General features: G+C 53.2%; 1 protein-coding gene across 3 annotated transcripts in view; it reads right to left on the reverse strand.

Annotated features, from left to right (window-relative positions):
* Positions 1 to 430: 430 nt before the first annotated feature.
* LMX1A (LIM homeobox transcription factor 1 alpha) overlaps positions 431 to 14,875 on the reverse strand; it is a 44,931-nt gene continuing 30,486 nt past the window's right edge. The window contains exons 4-10 of one of the 3 annotated variants that reach the window (XR_014957128.1): positions 8,356 to 8,588; positions 3,540 to 3,709; positions 3,318 to 3,395; positions 3,146 to 3,215; positions 2,849 to 3,019; positions 1,048 to 2,228; positions 431 to 956 (exon numbers count right to left, since the gene is read on the reverse strand). Coding sequence is in view for 2 of the 3 variants with exons in the window: in XM_085586801.1 (XP_085442927.1) it covers positions 2,068 to 2,228; positions 2,849 to 3,019; positions 3,146 to 3,215; positions 3,318 to 3,395; positions 3,540 to 3,709; positions 8,356 to 8,588 (883 nt within the window). In the remaining variant the exon portion in view is untranslated. Of the gene's footprint in view, positions 2,229 to 2,848; positions 3,020 to 3,145; positions 3,216 to 3,317; positions 3,396 to 3,539; positions 3,710 to 8,355; positions 8,589 to 14,875 lie in introns of all 3 variants that reach the window. The other 2 variants (XM_085586801.1, XM_085586802.1) reach the window with 2 other exon arrangements.

The following is a 14,875-nucleotide window of genomic DNA, read 5'->3' on the forward strand; positions in this document are numbered from 1 at the left end:
CCTTGGGTGGGAGCCAGAGACAGCTGTCTCACCTTCCACACCCAGCAATCTCTGTCTGTCGGCCACTCAGGACACTCCAAGGGCCAGCTTAGTCCCAGAACACAGAATACGATGAGGCCCTGGCACAGGTTGCCCAGAGAAGCTGCGGATGCCACTTCTGGAAGTGTTCAAGGCCAGGTTGGGTGGGGCTTGGAGCAACCTGGGGTGGTGTAAGGTGTCCCTGCCCATGGCAGAGGGCTGGAACTGGATGGTCTTTAAAGTCCTTTCCAACCCACACCGTGATGGGGTCTATGATTCTGTGAATCTTTGATATCAAAACCCCAAAACTTCTCACTACACCCTACCCAAGACCTTGCTTCTTTTGGAGACTCCTCAAACCCTTCCCTCTCCCAGTCAAGAGAACACAATCATGCAAGAAAACACCAGGCTGTTTTAGTTTGTTTTTTTTTTTTTTCTTTTAACAGAGAATTTTTTTTTTTTTTTGTCTTTTTAATTTCACCTCGGTGCGTGATTTCTGACAGTGCTGTCAGCGTTTCCCGCCGGGTCAGCCATCTCCAGACCCTGCTACATTCATTCAGTGTCAGACCGGACGGCGGCGACGAGCCAGTGTTTTCAGCCTCACAGTCACTTGCACGTCTTTTCGGGTTGTCGCTTACATCGTTTGTGAACAGCAGCACAAAAAGGACACAACGCATGAAAACGAGAGTGGGGATGAGGTGAGGGCCACCCGAAGGCTCGACCCCAAGGAGAACTTCCCCCAGGTTCCCACAGGTCTGGCAGGGATGAAGCCGAGCACGGGGTGGGAAAGGCAGGGCTGTCCCTCCTTTCTGCTTCCCCTGAGGGGTGGGGAATTGGGCTGCAGCGTTTCCCAGTGCCAGGACAGCAGCTCACAGCGGCCTAGCACCCAGACTGGAGGATATGGGATGGGGTCGCTGGTGGAGGCAGCCTGGGACCTGCTGGGGAAGGAAAAGGTGATGTGGAGAAGCGTGGCTGAACCCAAATGGGCTGGGATGTCCACCAGCTCCAGCACGCCTGCCCCACACTGACCTCCTGGACACGTCCAGCAGTGGGGACAGGACCTGGCCACCACGCTGCCCCCATCAATCTGCTGGCAAAAAGCAGGTTTCTGAACCAGCTCTGCTCTGTGTTTCAATTGCACCTCGAAACCAGTGGGGCAACCTGAGAACACCAAAAATAACCAACCCCAAAACCCAAACCTGTTGCTTGAAAAGAACTGATGTTCCTTCCCTGCCACTGGGCTTTTGCAACCTAAACATAACGTTTATAAAAAGTAAAATTATTTCCTCTTATAACTTAAGTGCATTGAGTATTTCCTTAAATATGGTTCACACTGAAAATAAAGTTACTTTTGCTGTACAGTAAATTTCTGATAGACTTAGAAATAAACTTTTTTTGTTGATACAATCTGGCAGGTGTGGCCGTGCAGCGCAACACTCCCAGCCACACGGCTCTGCACGCACACACGTGCGTGCCCACACACACACACATCCACACACACAGCCCCTGTCCTCGGGGACAGGGACAATGCTAGGGGTTTCTAGCTTTCTATATTCGCATGGGAACATCTATCGTAAAAGTCCCTACGTTTAAGCAGCGGGCACTCAAACTGGTTGAGGGAACAGAGGGGAAAACCCCAAACCCTGCAGCGATATTTCCCCTCGTGTTTCCGCAGAGCGTTGTCAGCTTTTCAGATTTCAAAGCCCAGCTGATGCTGCAGGCTTTCCCCATGAAGATCAGCAGTTTGCTCTTTCTAAAGGTGGGATACAGCGCTGGGATGCTCCTACAGGAGAATCCCCCTCCCCCTGGTGAAACGGGAAATTCGTGTCCCCGTTTGAAATTTGAAAATCCATCAGCCAGCTGCAAAAACCACTCCTGTCCCTAATCCTAGGCTCCTAAGAGAAACATGAAACTATGCAACCCATAACTTAACTCACTCCTTGGGAATCCCAAGCTACAACATTATTTGACAGCATCCCAGCAGAGCTGCTCCCCTTCCCCCCCAACCCCGGGAGCTCTGCAGCCCCTCCTGGGGGGACCACGCTGGGCTCAGGAGGTGAAGTAGGAGTTCTGCATGGAGTACAGGTGGTCGATGGGGTTTCCCACTCGTGCCTGGAGTGGCCCTGCATCTGCTGTGCCGAGGAAGCAGTCCCCCAGGTTGCTCAGTGAGGTATCGTCGCTGTCCAGGTCGTGGAAGAGGGGCTCGGCACCTTGGGAAGCAAGGAAGGGACAGGAGGGGTTCAGAGCCTGCTCCAGCACCTCCACAGTGCCTGGTACCCCCAGCTCTCATAGTCATGTCTCAGGATTTTAGCTTTGTGTTTTTCAGATCCTGTACTGCTTTAGGGTATAACTCTTAAACTCCATACAGAGTGTTAGCTACTGTCTCCACATTCTGGTCACACAAAATAATCCCTCTGGACCTGAAACTCAAGGACACCCTACAGCCTCAGACCCTGAAAAGTATCAACAAAAAGTGAAATGGGGGGGAGCAAACTGGGGGAATATGACTTCATTACCTGAAGGTGAAATTGGAGGATTAACCCCTGATATGTAAATGGACCAAACTTATAATTGTCTGAAAAACTCGTGAACATCGTCCATCTTTGGTGTAGCCCCTTGGGGAGGCTTCTGCCTGCCCTTAATGTACCTGAAGGCCCTTCAGTAAATATCCACTTTCATTCTTTTAACTTTGCCTGACCTTTTTTTTTTTTTTTTTTTTTTTTTTGTAAGCCCTAAAAGGCATCAGTAGCACAAGGTATTTCAGGGTGAGTGGACCCCACCACAACCCAGCATGTCTCTGAAGGAAAACAGAGCATCCCCAGAGCCCTACCGTAGGGGTGCATGTGGTCTCCGGGCATCTGGGGCGGGGTGAGCCCTTGCCGGAAAGGGTCGGAGCCGTAGACACCCTGCTCCATGCCCAGCAGCTGCTGGGGCGGGGGCAGGGCGGTGTAGGGGTTCAGCATCCCCTCCAGCCCCGTGCCGCCGCTGCTGTTTGTCTGGGCTGCAAGACAAGATCAAGATAAGATCAAGGCATCAGCCGGGCTGCTGCTTTTTCGGGTGGCTGAGCTCCGCTGCGAAGGCCGGAGAGGGCTGGGAGATGGGGAAACCCAAATTGTGCAGGGGGTACCTGAGCTCAGGCGCTGCGTGTTCTGCTGGTCCTGCTGCTGCTGCTGCTGCCTCCTGGCCAGCTTCTTCATCTGCGAGAGAGGAAAGGGAGAAGAACAGGATGAAATCATCCCCTGGCCAAAGCCAGGAGGGAGGGAGCCCCAGCCATGGGTGCTGGCACCCCTGGTACCCACCTTTGCTCGCTGGTTCTGGAACCAGACCTGCACCACGCGGACGCTCAGCCCCGTCTCTGCCGCCAGCGTCTCCCGCACCTGGGACAGAAGAGGGACAGCGGCGGCTCTCAGCCCACTCAGCTTTTCAGGGGCAGTTTAGGAAGGGTCAGATCAGCCAGGGCAAGGCCGTGCTCAGCACCCAGGACATCCCCAGGTGCTGGGCATGGGCCCTTCTGCCCATACCTTCCTGCAGGGCTTGGAGGAGACCTCAAAGGACGCCTTGAATGCCCTCCGCTGCTGCGTGGTCAGGATGGTCCGTGGCCTCTTGGGCCGTTTGTGATCCTTCCCGTCCTCAGCGCCCTTCCCCGAGGCCTGGCCCAGCTTGCAGATGCTGTCCTCATCATCACTTTTGCCTAAGGAGGAAAAAAGACCAGGTCCTTTACAGGAAGCAGGCAGCACACACCATCTCCAGCATGGTCAAAATGATCTGAGAGATTTAAAACAAGCTGGTGTTGGAGGGGATCTTGTTCTGAGTATGTGTGAGAAGCTGAGATTTGGGACTGGCTGCCCCATGGCAGCTCAGAGAGTGGGGAAGAGCTACTGCCACTTGAAGGGTGTGACTGCTCAGCCAGCAGATGTGCTTTGGGTTCTTCTTTTCCCCAACAGTCTGAGCAGCTGCAGTGTGAAACCCTGGGACAGCTGATTTTCCCTCCACCAGAGCCAGATCTCTGCCTGCTTCACAGGAATGTCCAGCCAGGCCACAGCTGGGCACATATCTGGACAGAGACACACAGCTCACATCCAGGTGAGGGAGGACCGCTGTGCCCCTGGGGCTGATCCCCAGCCCAGGTGGACACAGAGATGGGGTCCCTCTGCACAGGCAGGCCAGGCTGGGGGGGGTCAGGGTGATGGGTGAGCAGGGATGCTCAGAGAGGGCCATGTGTTAGCCAGGAATCTCTCACAAACACCTCCTGCTCTGCCCTACCATGGAGGACAACTCCCTTCAGAGCACAAACTTTTATTCATACATGCAAGGGGCACATTTCTGCCCGGTATTTCCTTCTTTCTGTGGAGTTTTAAATCTCCCTGGACAGAAACCCAGGGTCTTTCAGCCTTCACCCCTCAGCTACTCACTGTGATGTGCTGCCCCACTGCATTCCCAGGCACTGGGATGTATCTCTCTGCTCTCTCCACCACTCAGGGCACGGAGCCTTTGGGCAGGAACTGCTCCGGGAAAGTGGACAGTGCCTCTTCCCAGCTCTCCTCATTTAATGCACCTCCCCTGCTGATGACCTTGCTTGCTCAGCCTGTGTGGGAAGGGCTGTGATGCAGGTTTGACAGCATCTTCCCTCTGGCTAGCTATAAATCACTTACAGCCTTTTCCAGAAAGCTCCTTCTCTGTTCATCTGGGAATGGATAATGGAGCTGGTTGGATACAGACTCGGGCTCTGCAAGGCTGTGCTTGGCCCACATCCATCCCAGGGCTGCCACGGCTCTGGAACACGGGGATGTACCAGGGAGTGTGAGCCTGCCTCAGGGTAATTCATGGGGAAAACGGGCCAGGTCAAACCCCATGGCAAGAGCTAATCATGGATCACACACACCAGGAAAGTTTCAATCCAACGGCAGCCCAGCTGGGAATGAGGAAAGACACGAGCAGATCTCCAGGGCGAAGAGGGGCAAAGATCCCAGAGGAGCAGCAAGAATGCTCTCAGGCACCAGTTACCTCTCCTCCCCACACCAGTGGGCTCTCTCCTGGGTTCCAGCCAATGCAGAGACCTTCCCTGATAGTGGGCAGGGAGAGCTCTTCATGCTGGCAGTCCCCAAACAGCTGGGAGCTGGGTCTGGCCCCTGGGAACCAGAGCCTTGCTGCTGCTCCAGCTCCCTTCTTACTCGTGGCACACCCATGACATTCCCACACCAACAGGAAGGACAAACTGATGTTTCCTTGCATGTCCCACCCCAAGGGATGCCACGCTGGGGTTCTTACACCCCAGTGAGGGGAGGCCCAAGCTGTGGAGCCTCTGATGGGGCTCAGCAGTGGCTGCTGCTGCTGCTGCTGCCTCCTTCCCAGTGCCAGGCCCCTGCTCTGCCAAGTTGCTGGCTCTCCTGAATGCTGAAGGCGTTTCGTTTTGATGGAAATGCAGAGATTTTTACATATCGAGGGAGAAGGAATGTCAAGTGGTGCCTGGACCTGTCTGCACCCCAGCACGAGGTCAGCACCCCACTCCCCTCCAGTCCAGGAGGGGCAGAGCCCAGCAGGGCACAGCCACAGGCTCATGGGCTCCATCAGGTCCATGATGCTCAAAACCCACTCCAAGGGGGAAAACCCGCCCGGAGCAGCCTCTCCAAGCCCATCCCCCTGCCAACACCTGCTCCCCAAATCCTTCCCAGTGTCAAAGGGAAAGAAGGAAAAGTGAAGCCGGATTTGGCGGGGTATTACTTTTAATTAACTCTCCCTTTCAAGCCTTTCCCCACTGAGGAGGGGGGAGAAATTAATGAGTGTCTGGGGCTGCCCCTGACGTCACCTGGAAGAGGCCGGGGCGATGGATATTCCATGGATATTGTGCGCCGTGCCCTCGCTCCGACCTGCCGAGCCCGCATCCCGCTGCCGGGGCCAGGACATTCCTCGCTCAGGAGGATTTAGGGAGAGGAGGAACGTTAGGACGTTTTTAATTGGAAAGCAGGGTCCTCTTTCAGAGGGGCTTGTTTACTCAGGCTGGGCGGCGGAGGCTCGGGGGAGGCAGTAATTGAAGCGAGGGTTTGGGAGATTACAGACAACATATGGCTCGCTTTTTATCTGCGCTTTCTCATAAAGTGGCCCTTGGTGTGCGGCGGCTGGGGGGAGGGAGGGACGGAGGGAGGGAGGCTGGGGGGCTTCAAAGCAGCCATGGGGGGACAGGGAAGAGGCTGGAGGAGCTCATCACATGCTGCTGGTGAAGGGCATCCACAGGGGAGTGGTGCTGGAGAGGGGACACCACTCTGCATCTCCTGGCACAGCACTGGGCCTGGGGGGAGGAGAAGCCACCACACACTGAGCATCCCCAGGGGATGCGTACCTGGGCTGGTCCCTGCTGTGCCATTGTCCCCAGACGAAGCTGGTAGCCACCAAAAGCAGACAGGGATGGTGGTGGGGACAAGCTATGGGGACTGTGGGGAGATGGCAAGGGCCAGGACCCCCCAGTCAGAAGCTGCCAGGCCATGTCAGGGGCTTTGGGTTAGGTTTCTGATCAGCCAATGGGTTGCCTTGCCCTTTTGACTCCCACACTGGCCCTTCACATCCCTCAGGTCTCAGCTGGAGTTTCCACCAAAATAAGTTTTTCCCCTGGAGGTTTTTGCTAAGCTGAGGCTCTTGGTTTGGCCGGAGCTGCTGGCAGTGGGGCTGGACCACAGGCTGATGAGTCGCTGGGGAGGAAAAGCTCCCCAACCTTTCCCCAAATGCCCTTTTCCCCCACTAGGAACAAACCCAAACCATTGTGGGGGATTTGCTTTCTCTTCTGCGTGACATCTCTTCATTGGTTTCTATTTTAACCGAAAAGGGTTTGTGTATCCCAGAGGAAAAAACAGTAATTCTTCAATCAGTTAAGGACTTTCCCAGGGCTAAGGGAAGAGCCAGTGCCAGTGGGCTGGATCCTCCTGCACTCCTGCTTCTCCAGCTCCTCCAGTGCTGGACCATCACTCACCAGCTCCCCCCAGCCACCTCCTCCCATGGACTCACTCTGATTTTTAAACATCACCACTGTCAGTTGCAAGGAGGACTTTTTTGTCCTGAGCAAAGCAGGGTTGCAGAGCTCACACAGAACCTACACAGGCAGTGCTGCCAAGACAGACAGGCTTTTGCTGCAGAGGAGCTCAATATTAAAGAGAAATACAGGCTTTGGGCAATTTTTTGCTCCATAACTATGAAAACCATCTCCATCCCTTCACAAATCTTCTCCCAGTTACAGCACTCCAGTGACAGAGAGCACCAGGCTTTGTCATGTCCATGCTTCACACTTTAACAACACACTCCTAATCTTGATTCCGACTTTTTTTAAATCCAATGCTTTGCTCCAGCAGGGAAAAGACAGCCCCACTTGGCCCCCCCTGCAGCTGCTGGCAGTCTTTTTCAGAGCAGAGAATTTCAAAGGTAAATCCTTTCCCTCCACAAAGCAGACTTTTCCCCAGTGAGGGATTTTAAGGGGAACTGAGAGACTGGTGAGGAGCAGGGCTCTGTGGGGATGGTGTTATCCTGAGGATTTCAGCTACCAGATCATCAGATCATTTCCACCCTCCCAGTCCCCAGCGCTGGGCTTTCTTACTAAATTTGTCTTCCTGGGAAACATTCGGGTTTAATTTGCACTGACTGCAGATAGATATTTTAATGTTGGTCTGATGCTCTGAGCAACCTAACCCGGTGGTGACACCCTGGCTGGAGCAGGATGCTGGCCCCCTGCCTGCTTCCAGCCACAGTGCCACCTCTCCTGCAGCCCCGCTCGGCTCTGCGGTGTCCCCACAGTGTCCCCATGATGGGTCAGCAGGCTGGTTCTGGCCATTCGCTGCCTTGGAAGCTGTTGGGGACACAAGGTTTGCAGACTCCCTGCTGCCAGCTCATGTTTCAGCTCTGTGCCTCAGTTTCCTCTTGTTATTAAAAGGGGTGACTACAGCAGAAGCACCTCACTTCTTGTTCTCAGCCTTTCCAGGGCCCCAGGCAGGGACACTGAGGCACAGGGGAGGGACAAAGGTTTAGCTCAAGGTAGTCAGTGGCCACATCTGGGGAAGCTGCACACCCTTGGGTGGCGCGCTGGTGCTCTGCACGGGCCAGGAGCACAAACCCCTAGAGAAATGAGCCTTATGAGGTGGGATGTTCCTCAGAGCATCCTGCAGCCCTGCAGCCCCCCACCGCCGAGCTCCCTGCTCAACCCTCAGCACCGAGGTGGCAGGAAGATCTTCCAGAGCTTATTCCCTCAGACCAAAGGGCAGAAGGTCAGGGCGGCGAGCCCAAACCTCACCTCCAGACCCCTGAGGGGCCTCGGAGCGGGACCAGCCAGGGAGACGCCGGGCGCGGGCGGCCCCTTACCAGAATCCGACAGAGCCGGGCTCACCAAGCTCAGCAGCTCCCGCTCCTTCTCGTAGTCGCCCTTACAGAGGAGCTGCCCTTCCTTCAGCACGAACTCGTCGCCCTTCTGCAGGCGCCGCTCGCAGACGCAGCAGCAGAAGCAGTGCAGGTGGTAGACGCTCTTCTGGGCGCGCATCACCAGCTCGCTGGGCGCGATGGGCTCCAGGCAGCCCGCGCACTTCACCGCGAACAGCCTGCGGGACAAGCCAAGGACAGCCGCCGTCACACCCCGCTGCGCTTTCGTCCGGGGTGTTTTTATAGAGGTGTACAGAGAGAAACGAAAGAGAAAACCGTTTTTATTTTTGCTTTTTGGTTTTCTCACGTGGGATGTGTTTAGAGAATTGTTTACTTAGAGTGAGTGCTTGATTAGGTTTTGGTGAGGATTGCTTGAGCCTGATGGCCAATCCAATCTAGATGCTCATGAGCGAGTAATGAGTTGTGTTAAACATCGAGTTAGAGAAAGTAGTATATAGTTTTAGTATCTTCCTTTATATAGTATATTAATGTATTTTAGCATAGTTATAATAAAGAAATCATTCAGCCTTCTGAATTGAGTCAGACATCGTCATCTCTTCCCATCAGGTTTGCCTACACTGCGCGTGCTGGGACAAGGGATGGGGTGGCCATCGTGGGGAGATCAGCACAGCGGTGCTGTGTCACCCCTTGGTGCATTGAGGGGCTGGGGACAGCGGTGTTGGCACCCTGCAGTGACAGGGGACGTGCTCTTAGTGCTGCACTGTCATCCAGTGCTGCTTTCAGGCCAGCTTCAGTATTTTGGGGCTCACCAGGTGCTTACCGTGAATGCGGCCAAGTGATGAAGACCCCGACACCCCGATGCTCCAGACAAAAAAGAAAAGGTATCAAAGCAAACAGCCCTGGTACCACCACCACAAGACAGCACCAGTTCCACACAGGTTCTACCAAGCCAACTCCACATGTCACCTCCCTCCAGCTCATGCCTAGATCGAAGGAGATGCTGGAGACAGCAGTGGGGTCAAGGAGCTCATCTGTGCCTCTCCACAAGCACCCGCAGAAAGTAACCTCACTCTCCCTCGCCCACAGACCACCCTATCCCTCTGGCCTGGGTCACCCCATCTCCACTTGCTCAGGAATGGACACACAGGAATGTCTAATGTATCATAAAAACCAGGAATTTCATAATCAAGATCATATCATAAAAATATAATAAAAATCAGAAACACATCAGGAATGTCTAATACATCATAAAAATCTCCAAGACAGCAAATCCGGGGTGCCAGACTGAAGACTTGACATGTCAAAAGGAAAAGGAAAAGCTCAGCTTGTTCCTTGACATTGATGTGACAGCGTTTGAGGCATCACTAATTAAACCGTTCCCAGGTTTCAAGACTCTGGCTCTAGACTTAAAACCAATAATAATAACAACAGCAATAACACTTTAGGCTGGAACAGAGCTTTTCTTTCTCCCAGTTTAAATGTCCTTACTGAGAATGATCAGTGATTTATAGCTGGGTAAAACTGAGGTGAGAAGAGCAGAGGTGGCAGCATCAGTGTCAGCTTCAGAGGACTTGGAGGCACCTGGAATTAACCTTAGGGCCAGATATTTTCAGTAAATGGGATGACCAACAGAGATGTTTGAAGGTATCAAACCAGAACCTCTTTGCCACACCCAGATATTTGAGTTCTTGGCTTGGACATCACATAGAAAAAAACCCACTGTTTACCCAGTCTTGTCCGAAATATCTGTGGGAACTGGACGTTATTATTCCCCTGTCTTGGTGACTTTGGCCCAGAAAGAGAAGTCAAAAGTCAGCACACATCCTGCAGAGGTTACCTCCGAGCTTTCAACCCCGTTGGTTTTTTGGCCATCAAAAAAAACCCACATAGGAAATGTGCTGAATCAGCCCCGTTCTGACAAGCAGAGGAGCAGATATATGCAAAATCCTCACAGGAAAGCCATCAGAAAATGGGAATTGTTTGAAAAAGTGCCTGCTGCCTCCCAGATTTTCCCCAAACAGTGCTGACAAGCACAAGGGTCTGGTGCAACACTGTCCCCATGCCAGCCAAATCCTGGGCAGGCTCAGCAAAATGTGGCATTCCCAGAGAAGCAGGAAAGGGGTGTTATAAAGCTTTTATAAAACACAATCGTCACCACAGAAAGTGGGAAATCATAAAAAAAAAAAAAATGCAGAGGTTAGGGAGTTCATAATTGCCATTAGTAGCTTTTCTTTTTCTACATTCAGCTTTAATTCCCCAGGTTTACCTACAACTGCCTATCCCTAAAATGTATTTCCAGAATTCTTATGACTGCCCTGGGAAGTGAGGGACGTGCATTCCCTTGAAAGCATCCCTTCTGAAGGGTCATTTTTTTCTTGTTCCAGCTCAAACATACACTGGCTTGTGTTAATATTTCTGCAGTCGCTTCATCTTTAATTATGTCTCTTTTATGTCATGGTGGAGGCTATTTGTATTCGTCTGGCAACACATTCTCATCCTGTTTAAATTATGTTTAAGCCCTACCTGTTGGGATTACCAACTACTCTCGGTAATAAAATATTGATAAGATATTACATTACTGCCATCTAATCTCCAGGAATAAATGTGCCCAAAATTTGTTTCCCAGGCACTTATTAGACAGCCACAAACCTTTGCCAACCAGGCACAGCAGCACCACCCCAGCAGTGGATGTTTCCAAGCCTGAAGTGTGCTGCACAGCAGGAAGGTGTGAGATTTAGGTAAATGGCTGCCTGATATCAGACACTTAAAGCCATTCCTAGGTCGCTGAATAATTGACTTTATATCCAAAGCAGCTCCCACTGAGGGATGCCGTTCAGTCCAGGTGTCTTTCACTGCCCAGGGCAGGATTCCCCCATCCCTGGGCAATGTGAGCTGCAGAGAAATCCCCATAAAACCTCTTCCACAGTATGAAAACAAAGAGAGCTCCTTATAAACAGACAATAAACTGAGACCTCAGGCACTAAAAGGTCACAGGCAGAAAAAAACACGATCTGGCAGAGGTGGTAATGGAGAGAGAGCAAAGGGTCTTGTTGGTGTCTCAACTCCCTTGAGATCAGACTATACCCTTGAGACCCAGACTCTAGCAATTAATTTAACATTTTAGCCTGAGTGAGACACACTAGCCTGGATCCAGAGAGGCTTTCCTCCATCTCCAGGACCTTCAACTCCACGCCCAGCTCTCTCCTGCTTCACTTAATGGCATTTTAGGGATGCTTTAGTTCTCAGTAGGGTCTTTTCCCCCTCCATAATCTGTGGTTCCAAAGTTAGGTCAGGCCTGACTGGCAGCCCTGGGTTTGTTTAGCCAGGTGGGAAGCTGGCCAGAGCACCAGACAGGGAGATTGGGATGCTTGGTGGAGAACCAGGCTGCCACCAGCAGCTCAGTAAACACCTCACTGAAGGACTAACAGTGAGTATTTCTAAATAAAACCAACAGGCTCAATGGGAGGAACTGGAACAAAAATATAGTGGTGTGAGTAATTTCTATCACCACACACAGCCTGTGGCTGATCTTAAAAATATTCCTATGCTTGTTTTGATTAATTTGCACTGTTTAAAAATTATTTTTGAAGTTTAGGTCTCTTTTGAAATGACAACCTGCAGTTTTGAAGTTGAAAGGGAATCATGGCTTTCAAGAAAATCTTGTATTTGTACTGTATTCATCTGGCAACACATTCTCACCCTCTTTTGGAGCAAAATATTTGGGCATTTCCAAAAGCGCAACATTTCTGGCGGCATGTCGGAATCTGAGTTATTGATGATCCCGAGATTGTAGAAAGTCTCTGTCTTTCTGCCCTGCTGCCAAAGCAGAAGCCATAATTGGTCTGTGCTGGTTTCCAGGTTGTTTATTCTGTTTATCTCTCACATGTTCTGCTGCCCTGCCCAGCTCTGTCCTGCAGGGCAGCGTGTGGGGCTCTGCCCTCAGTGGGATGTTACAAACATCAAATACCAGAAACTCCCTGGGCTGCATTTACAATAACGTGCCAATATCTGTCACCTACGTTGGACAGTGTGTCCCCAGCCTGAACCAACAGAAAAATGCCAACACCACAGTGAGACATGGAGGGCATGAAGAAGGAGAAAAAGGACAAGGCACACCCAATTTCCTCCATCTTGTCCCCTTTGAACCCCTCATCTAGAATCCTAAAATTTTACTTTTGCACCTGTGCCACACTTAATTATTATTTACATCAAACACTCAGAGCTTGTAATTCATGCTGTAAGATTGAAAACTCTTTTCCATGGACAGAGATCACAGCCAGTGTCTCTGGGGGCTCTGTCCAGGGGGGTTCCTGACCCCCTGCCAGGGTCCCAGGGCAGCCAGGGCAGCCAGAGGGAAGCTCTGGATTCCCACAGCGGCATTAGGCGTATCCCCCAGGATGCAGCCCCACTCCTCCATGCCACTCCTCTTTCCCAACAAAGCATCCCAGACCCCTCTTTTACAGTTTCCCAACCACGCAGCATCACCAAAACCCAAAAGCACCGACCCAAAAGCACGGCCAAAGTGGGATCCTTGGGATGCTCTGGGATGCTGCATCCCGTGTCCCCTCCCGACGGCCGGGGTGCAGCACGGGCAGCCGGGATCCCCAGCAGAGCCTCTTTGCCCCTCTCTGGAGGTGTCAGGCTGAACGGGGCCGTGATTGACGGGCGCCTCCCGGCTGCTGTCTGCTGCGTGCCCCGCATACAGACGCGGCCCCGCCGAGCCTCCCGGGGCGCCGACGCCGATATTAAATCCTGACGGACAAATCTCAATCGCTGCGCCCAGCCCCGGGTTGGGGCGGCAGGGAAGGTGAGGCAGCTCTGCTTCCCTCCCTGCCTGCAGGGATGGGGTGATGGGGGCAGCCCCCGAGTGCCCCTGCACTGGCACCATCCGCAGGGATGGGGGGTTTGCCCACACACCTGTGCGGAGACCTGCCCGACTCACCCCACGTTGTGATCGCGGCTCGGGAGAAGCCTGGCCAACCCTTCAGGAGGCACTGGGAGCTCCAGCCTGGCCACTGAGAGCCATCTCCAAGTGATGAATCCCACCAAGGCATGGGGAAGAGCCCACAAGGGTGAGGGCCAGCAATGAGCCACAGGGAGTGGGGACACCAGATTGAGTTGTCTTGTTCATCTTCTCACCCACTGCCACTCGCTGGAAGGGGGGACATCAGCACCAGGTCCTTGAGAGGCTGGCAGTGGAGAAATGCCACTTGCTGTCAACCCTGCACCCGTGGCTCGGGAATGAGCCACTGCCCTGCTGTTGCTGGGCTCACATCACCCTGTCCCTGCCCCGGCCCTCACGGAGCCGAAGGAGGAGGCAGGGGACATGGACCGTGGCCAGGCAGGAAGGGGGATGCTGACAGTGAGGGCATCCCCCAGCTGCAGCCGTGGGGCACCCCCTGGATCCTTGGCCCTGGCAGGAGGGGTGCTGACACCTTGGGAGTGTCTGGGAAAGAGCTGAGTCCATCTCGGAGCAGGATGGCACATCCTGGGGATGGGAAGCACAATCCAGAGGGCAACTCCACACCAGTTATCACCTCCAAACCCACACCAGGCTCCCAAGCTGATGGAAGAAAACGCCTGCAGTCGCCCTCACTTCCCTCGCTGCGCACCCCAAGCCCTCAGGGAGCTCTCTGGTGGGAGAGAGGAGGGATGTTTTCCCCAGGGCTTTTCTCCTGACCCTTCCCCGTCTCCCAGCTCCCTCCCCCCACACCCCGAGGCGGACAAGTGTTCGCTTTACTGCCTGGCAACGGGGCCGGGGCTAAGCTTGCTAAAATATGAGTGTTTTTTGGCTGGAGTACCAGAAGGCTGCAGTCCTACAGAGAGAAAAAAATTGAGCACTCCATGCCATGGCTCCAGAAAGGGGGAGAATTAGGTTTCACACCGAGCAGGCTGGACCATGGCATTCTTTAGTTAATGCTTAACAAACGCCCAAACAAAAGCAGCCAACTTCGCTGCATGTTTGTAAAATGTATTCTCAGCAGATTCAGGTTTATTGGAGAATTCGCTCGCTCTGCAGCAAGTGGCATTTTCCTTCTTTTTTTTTTCCTCCTTTAATTTCCCTTCTCCTCCCTCCCCCCCCCAGCTCAAGCCCTTCTCATTCCTGCTGCCTGAATGCATCTTCCAACACTTGGAGGGGACATGGCAACCGAGCCAAAATGGGCTTATTTCACCCCAGGGGCTGATGCGAGCTCGCCTCCATGGCCCTGGGGTGCAAGTTCTCCCCAGGGTTCAGCTGAGCTGCTGCTGCCAACAGGGAACAGGGACCCCAAAAAGCCAAAATTTGGTCTCTGGCAGATTCACCCCTGAGCACTTGGCTGGTGGCTGTGTGCTTCCTCTGAGCGCGGAAGAGGGGAGAAACCTGAGATGCCTATTTTTGGCCTTTCTTCACCTAACCCAGCTCTCTCAGGGTCCTAAGCCAGTGGTTCTACCCCATCCAGCATCCCCCCTGTGCCATGCATTCTCGGAGAGCCCATCGTGGCAGAGGATGCCAATAAGCACATCT

Source organism: Lonchura striata, chromosome 8 (assembly GCF_050655825.1).
Source record: "Lonchura striata isolate lonStrDom1 chromosome 8, ASM5065582v1, whole genome shotgun sequence".
In the NCBI taxonomy this organism is placed as follows: Eukaryota; Metazoa; Chordata; class Aves; order Passeriformes; family Estrildidae; genus Lonchura; species Lonchura striata.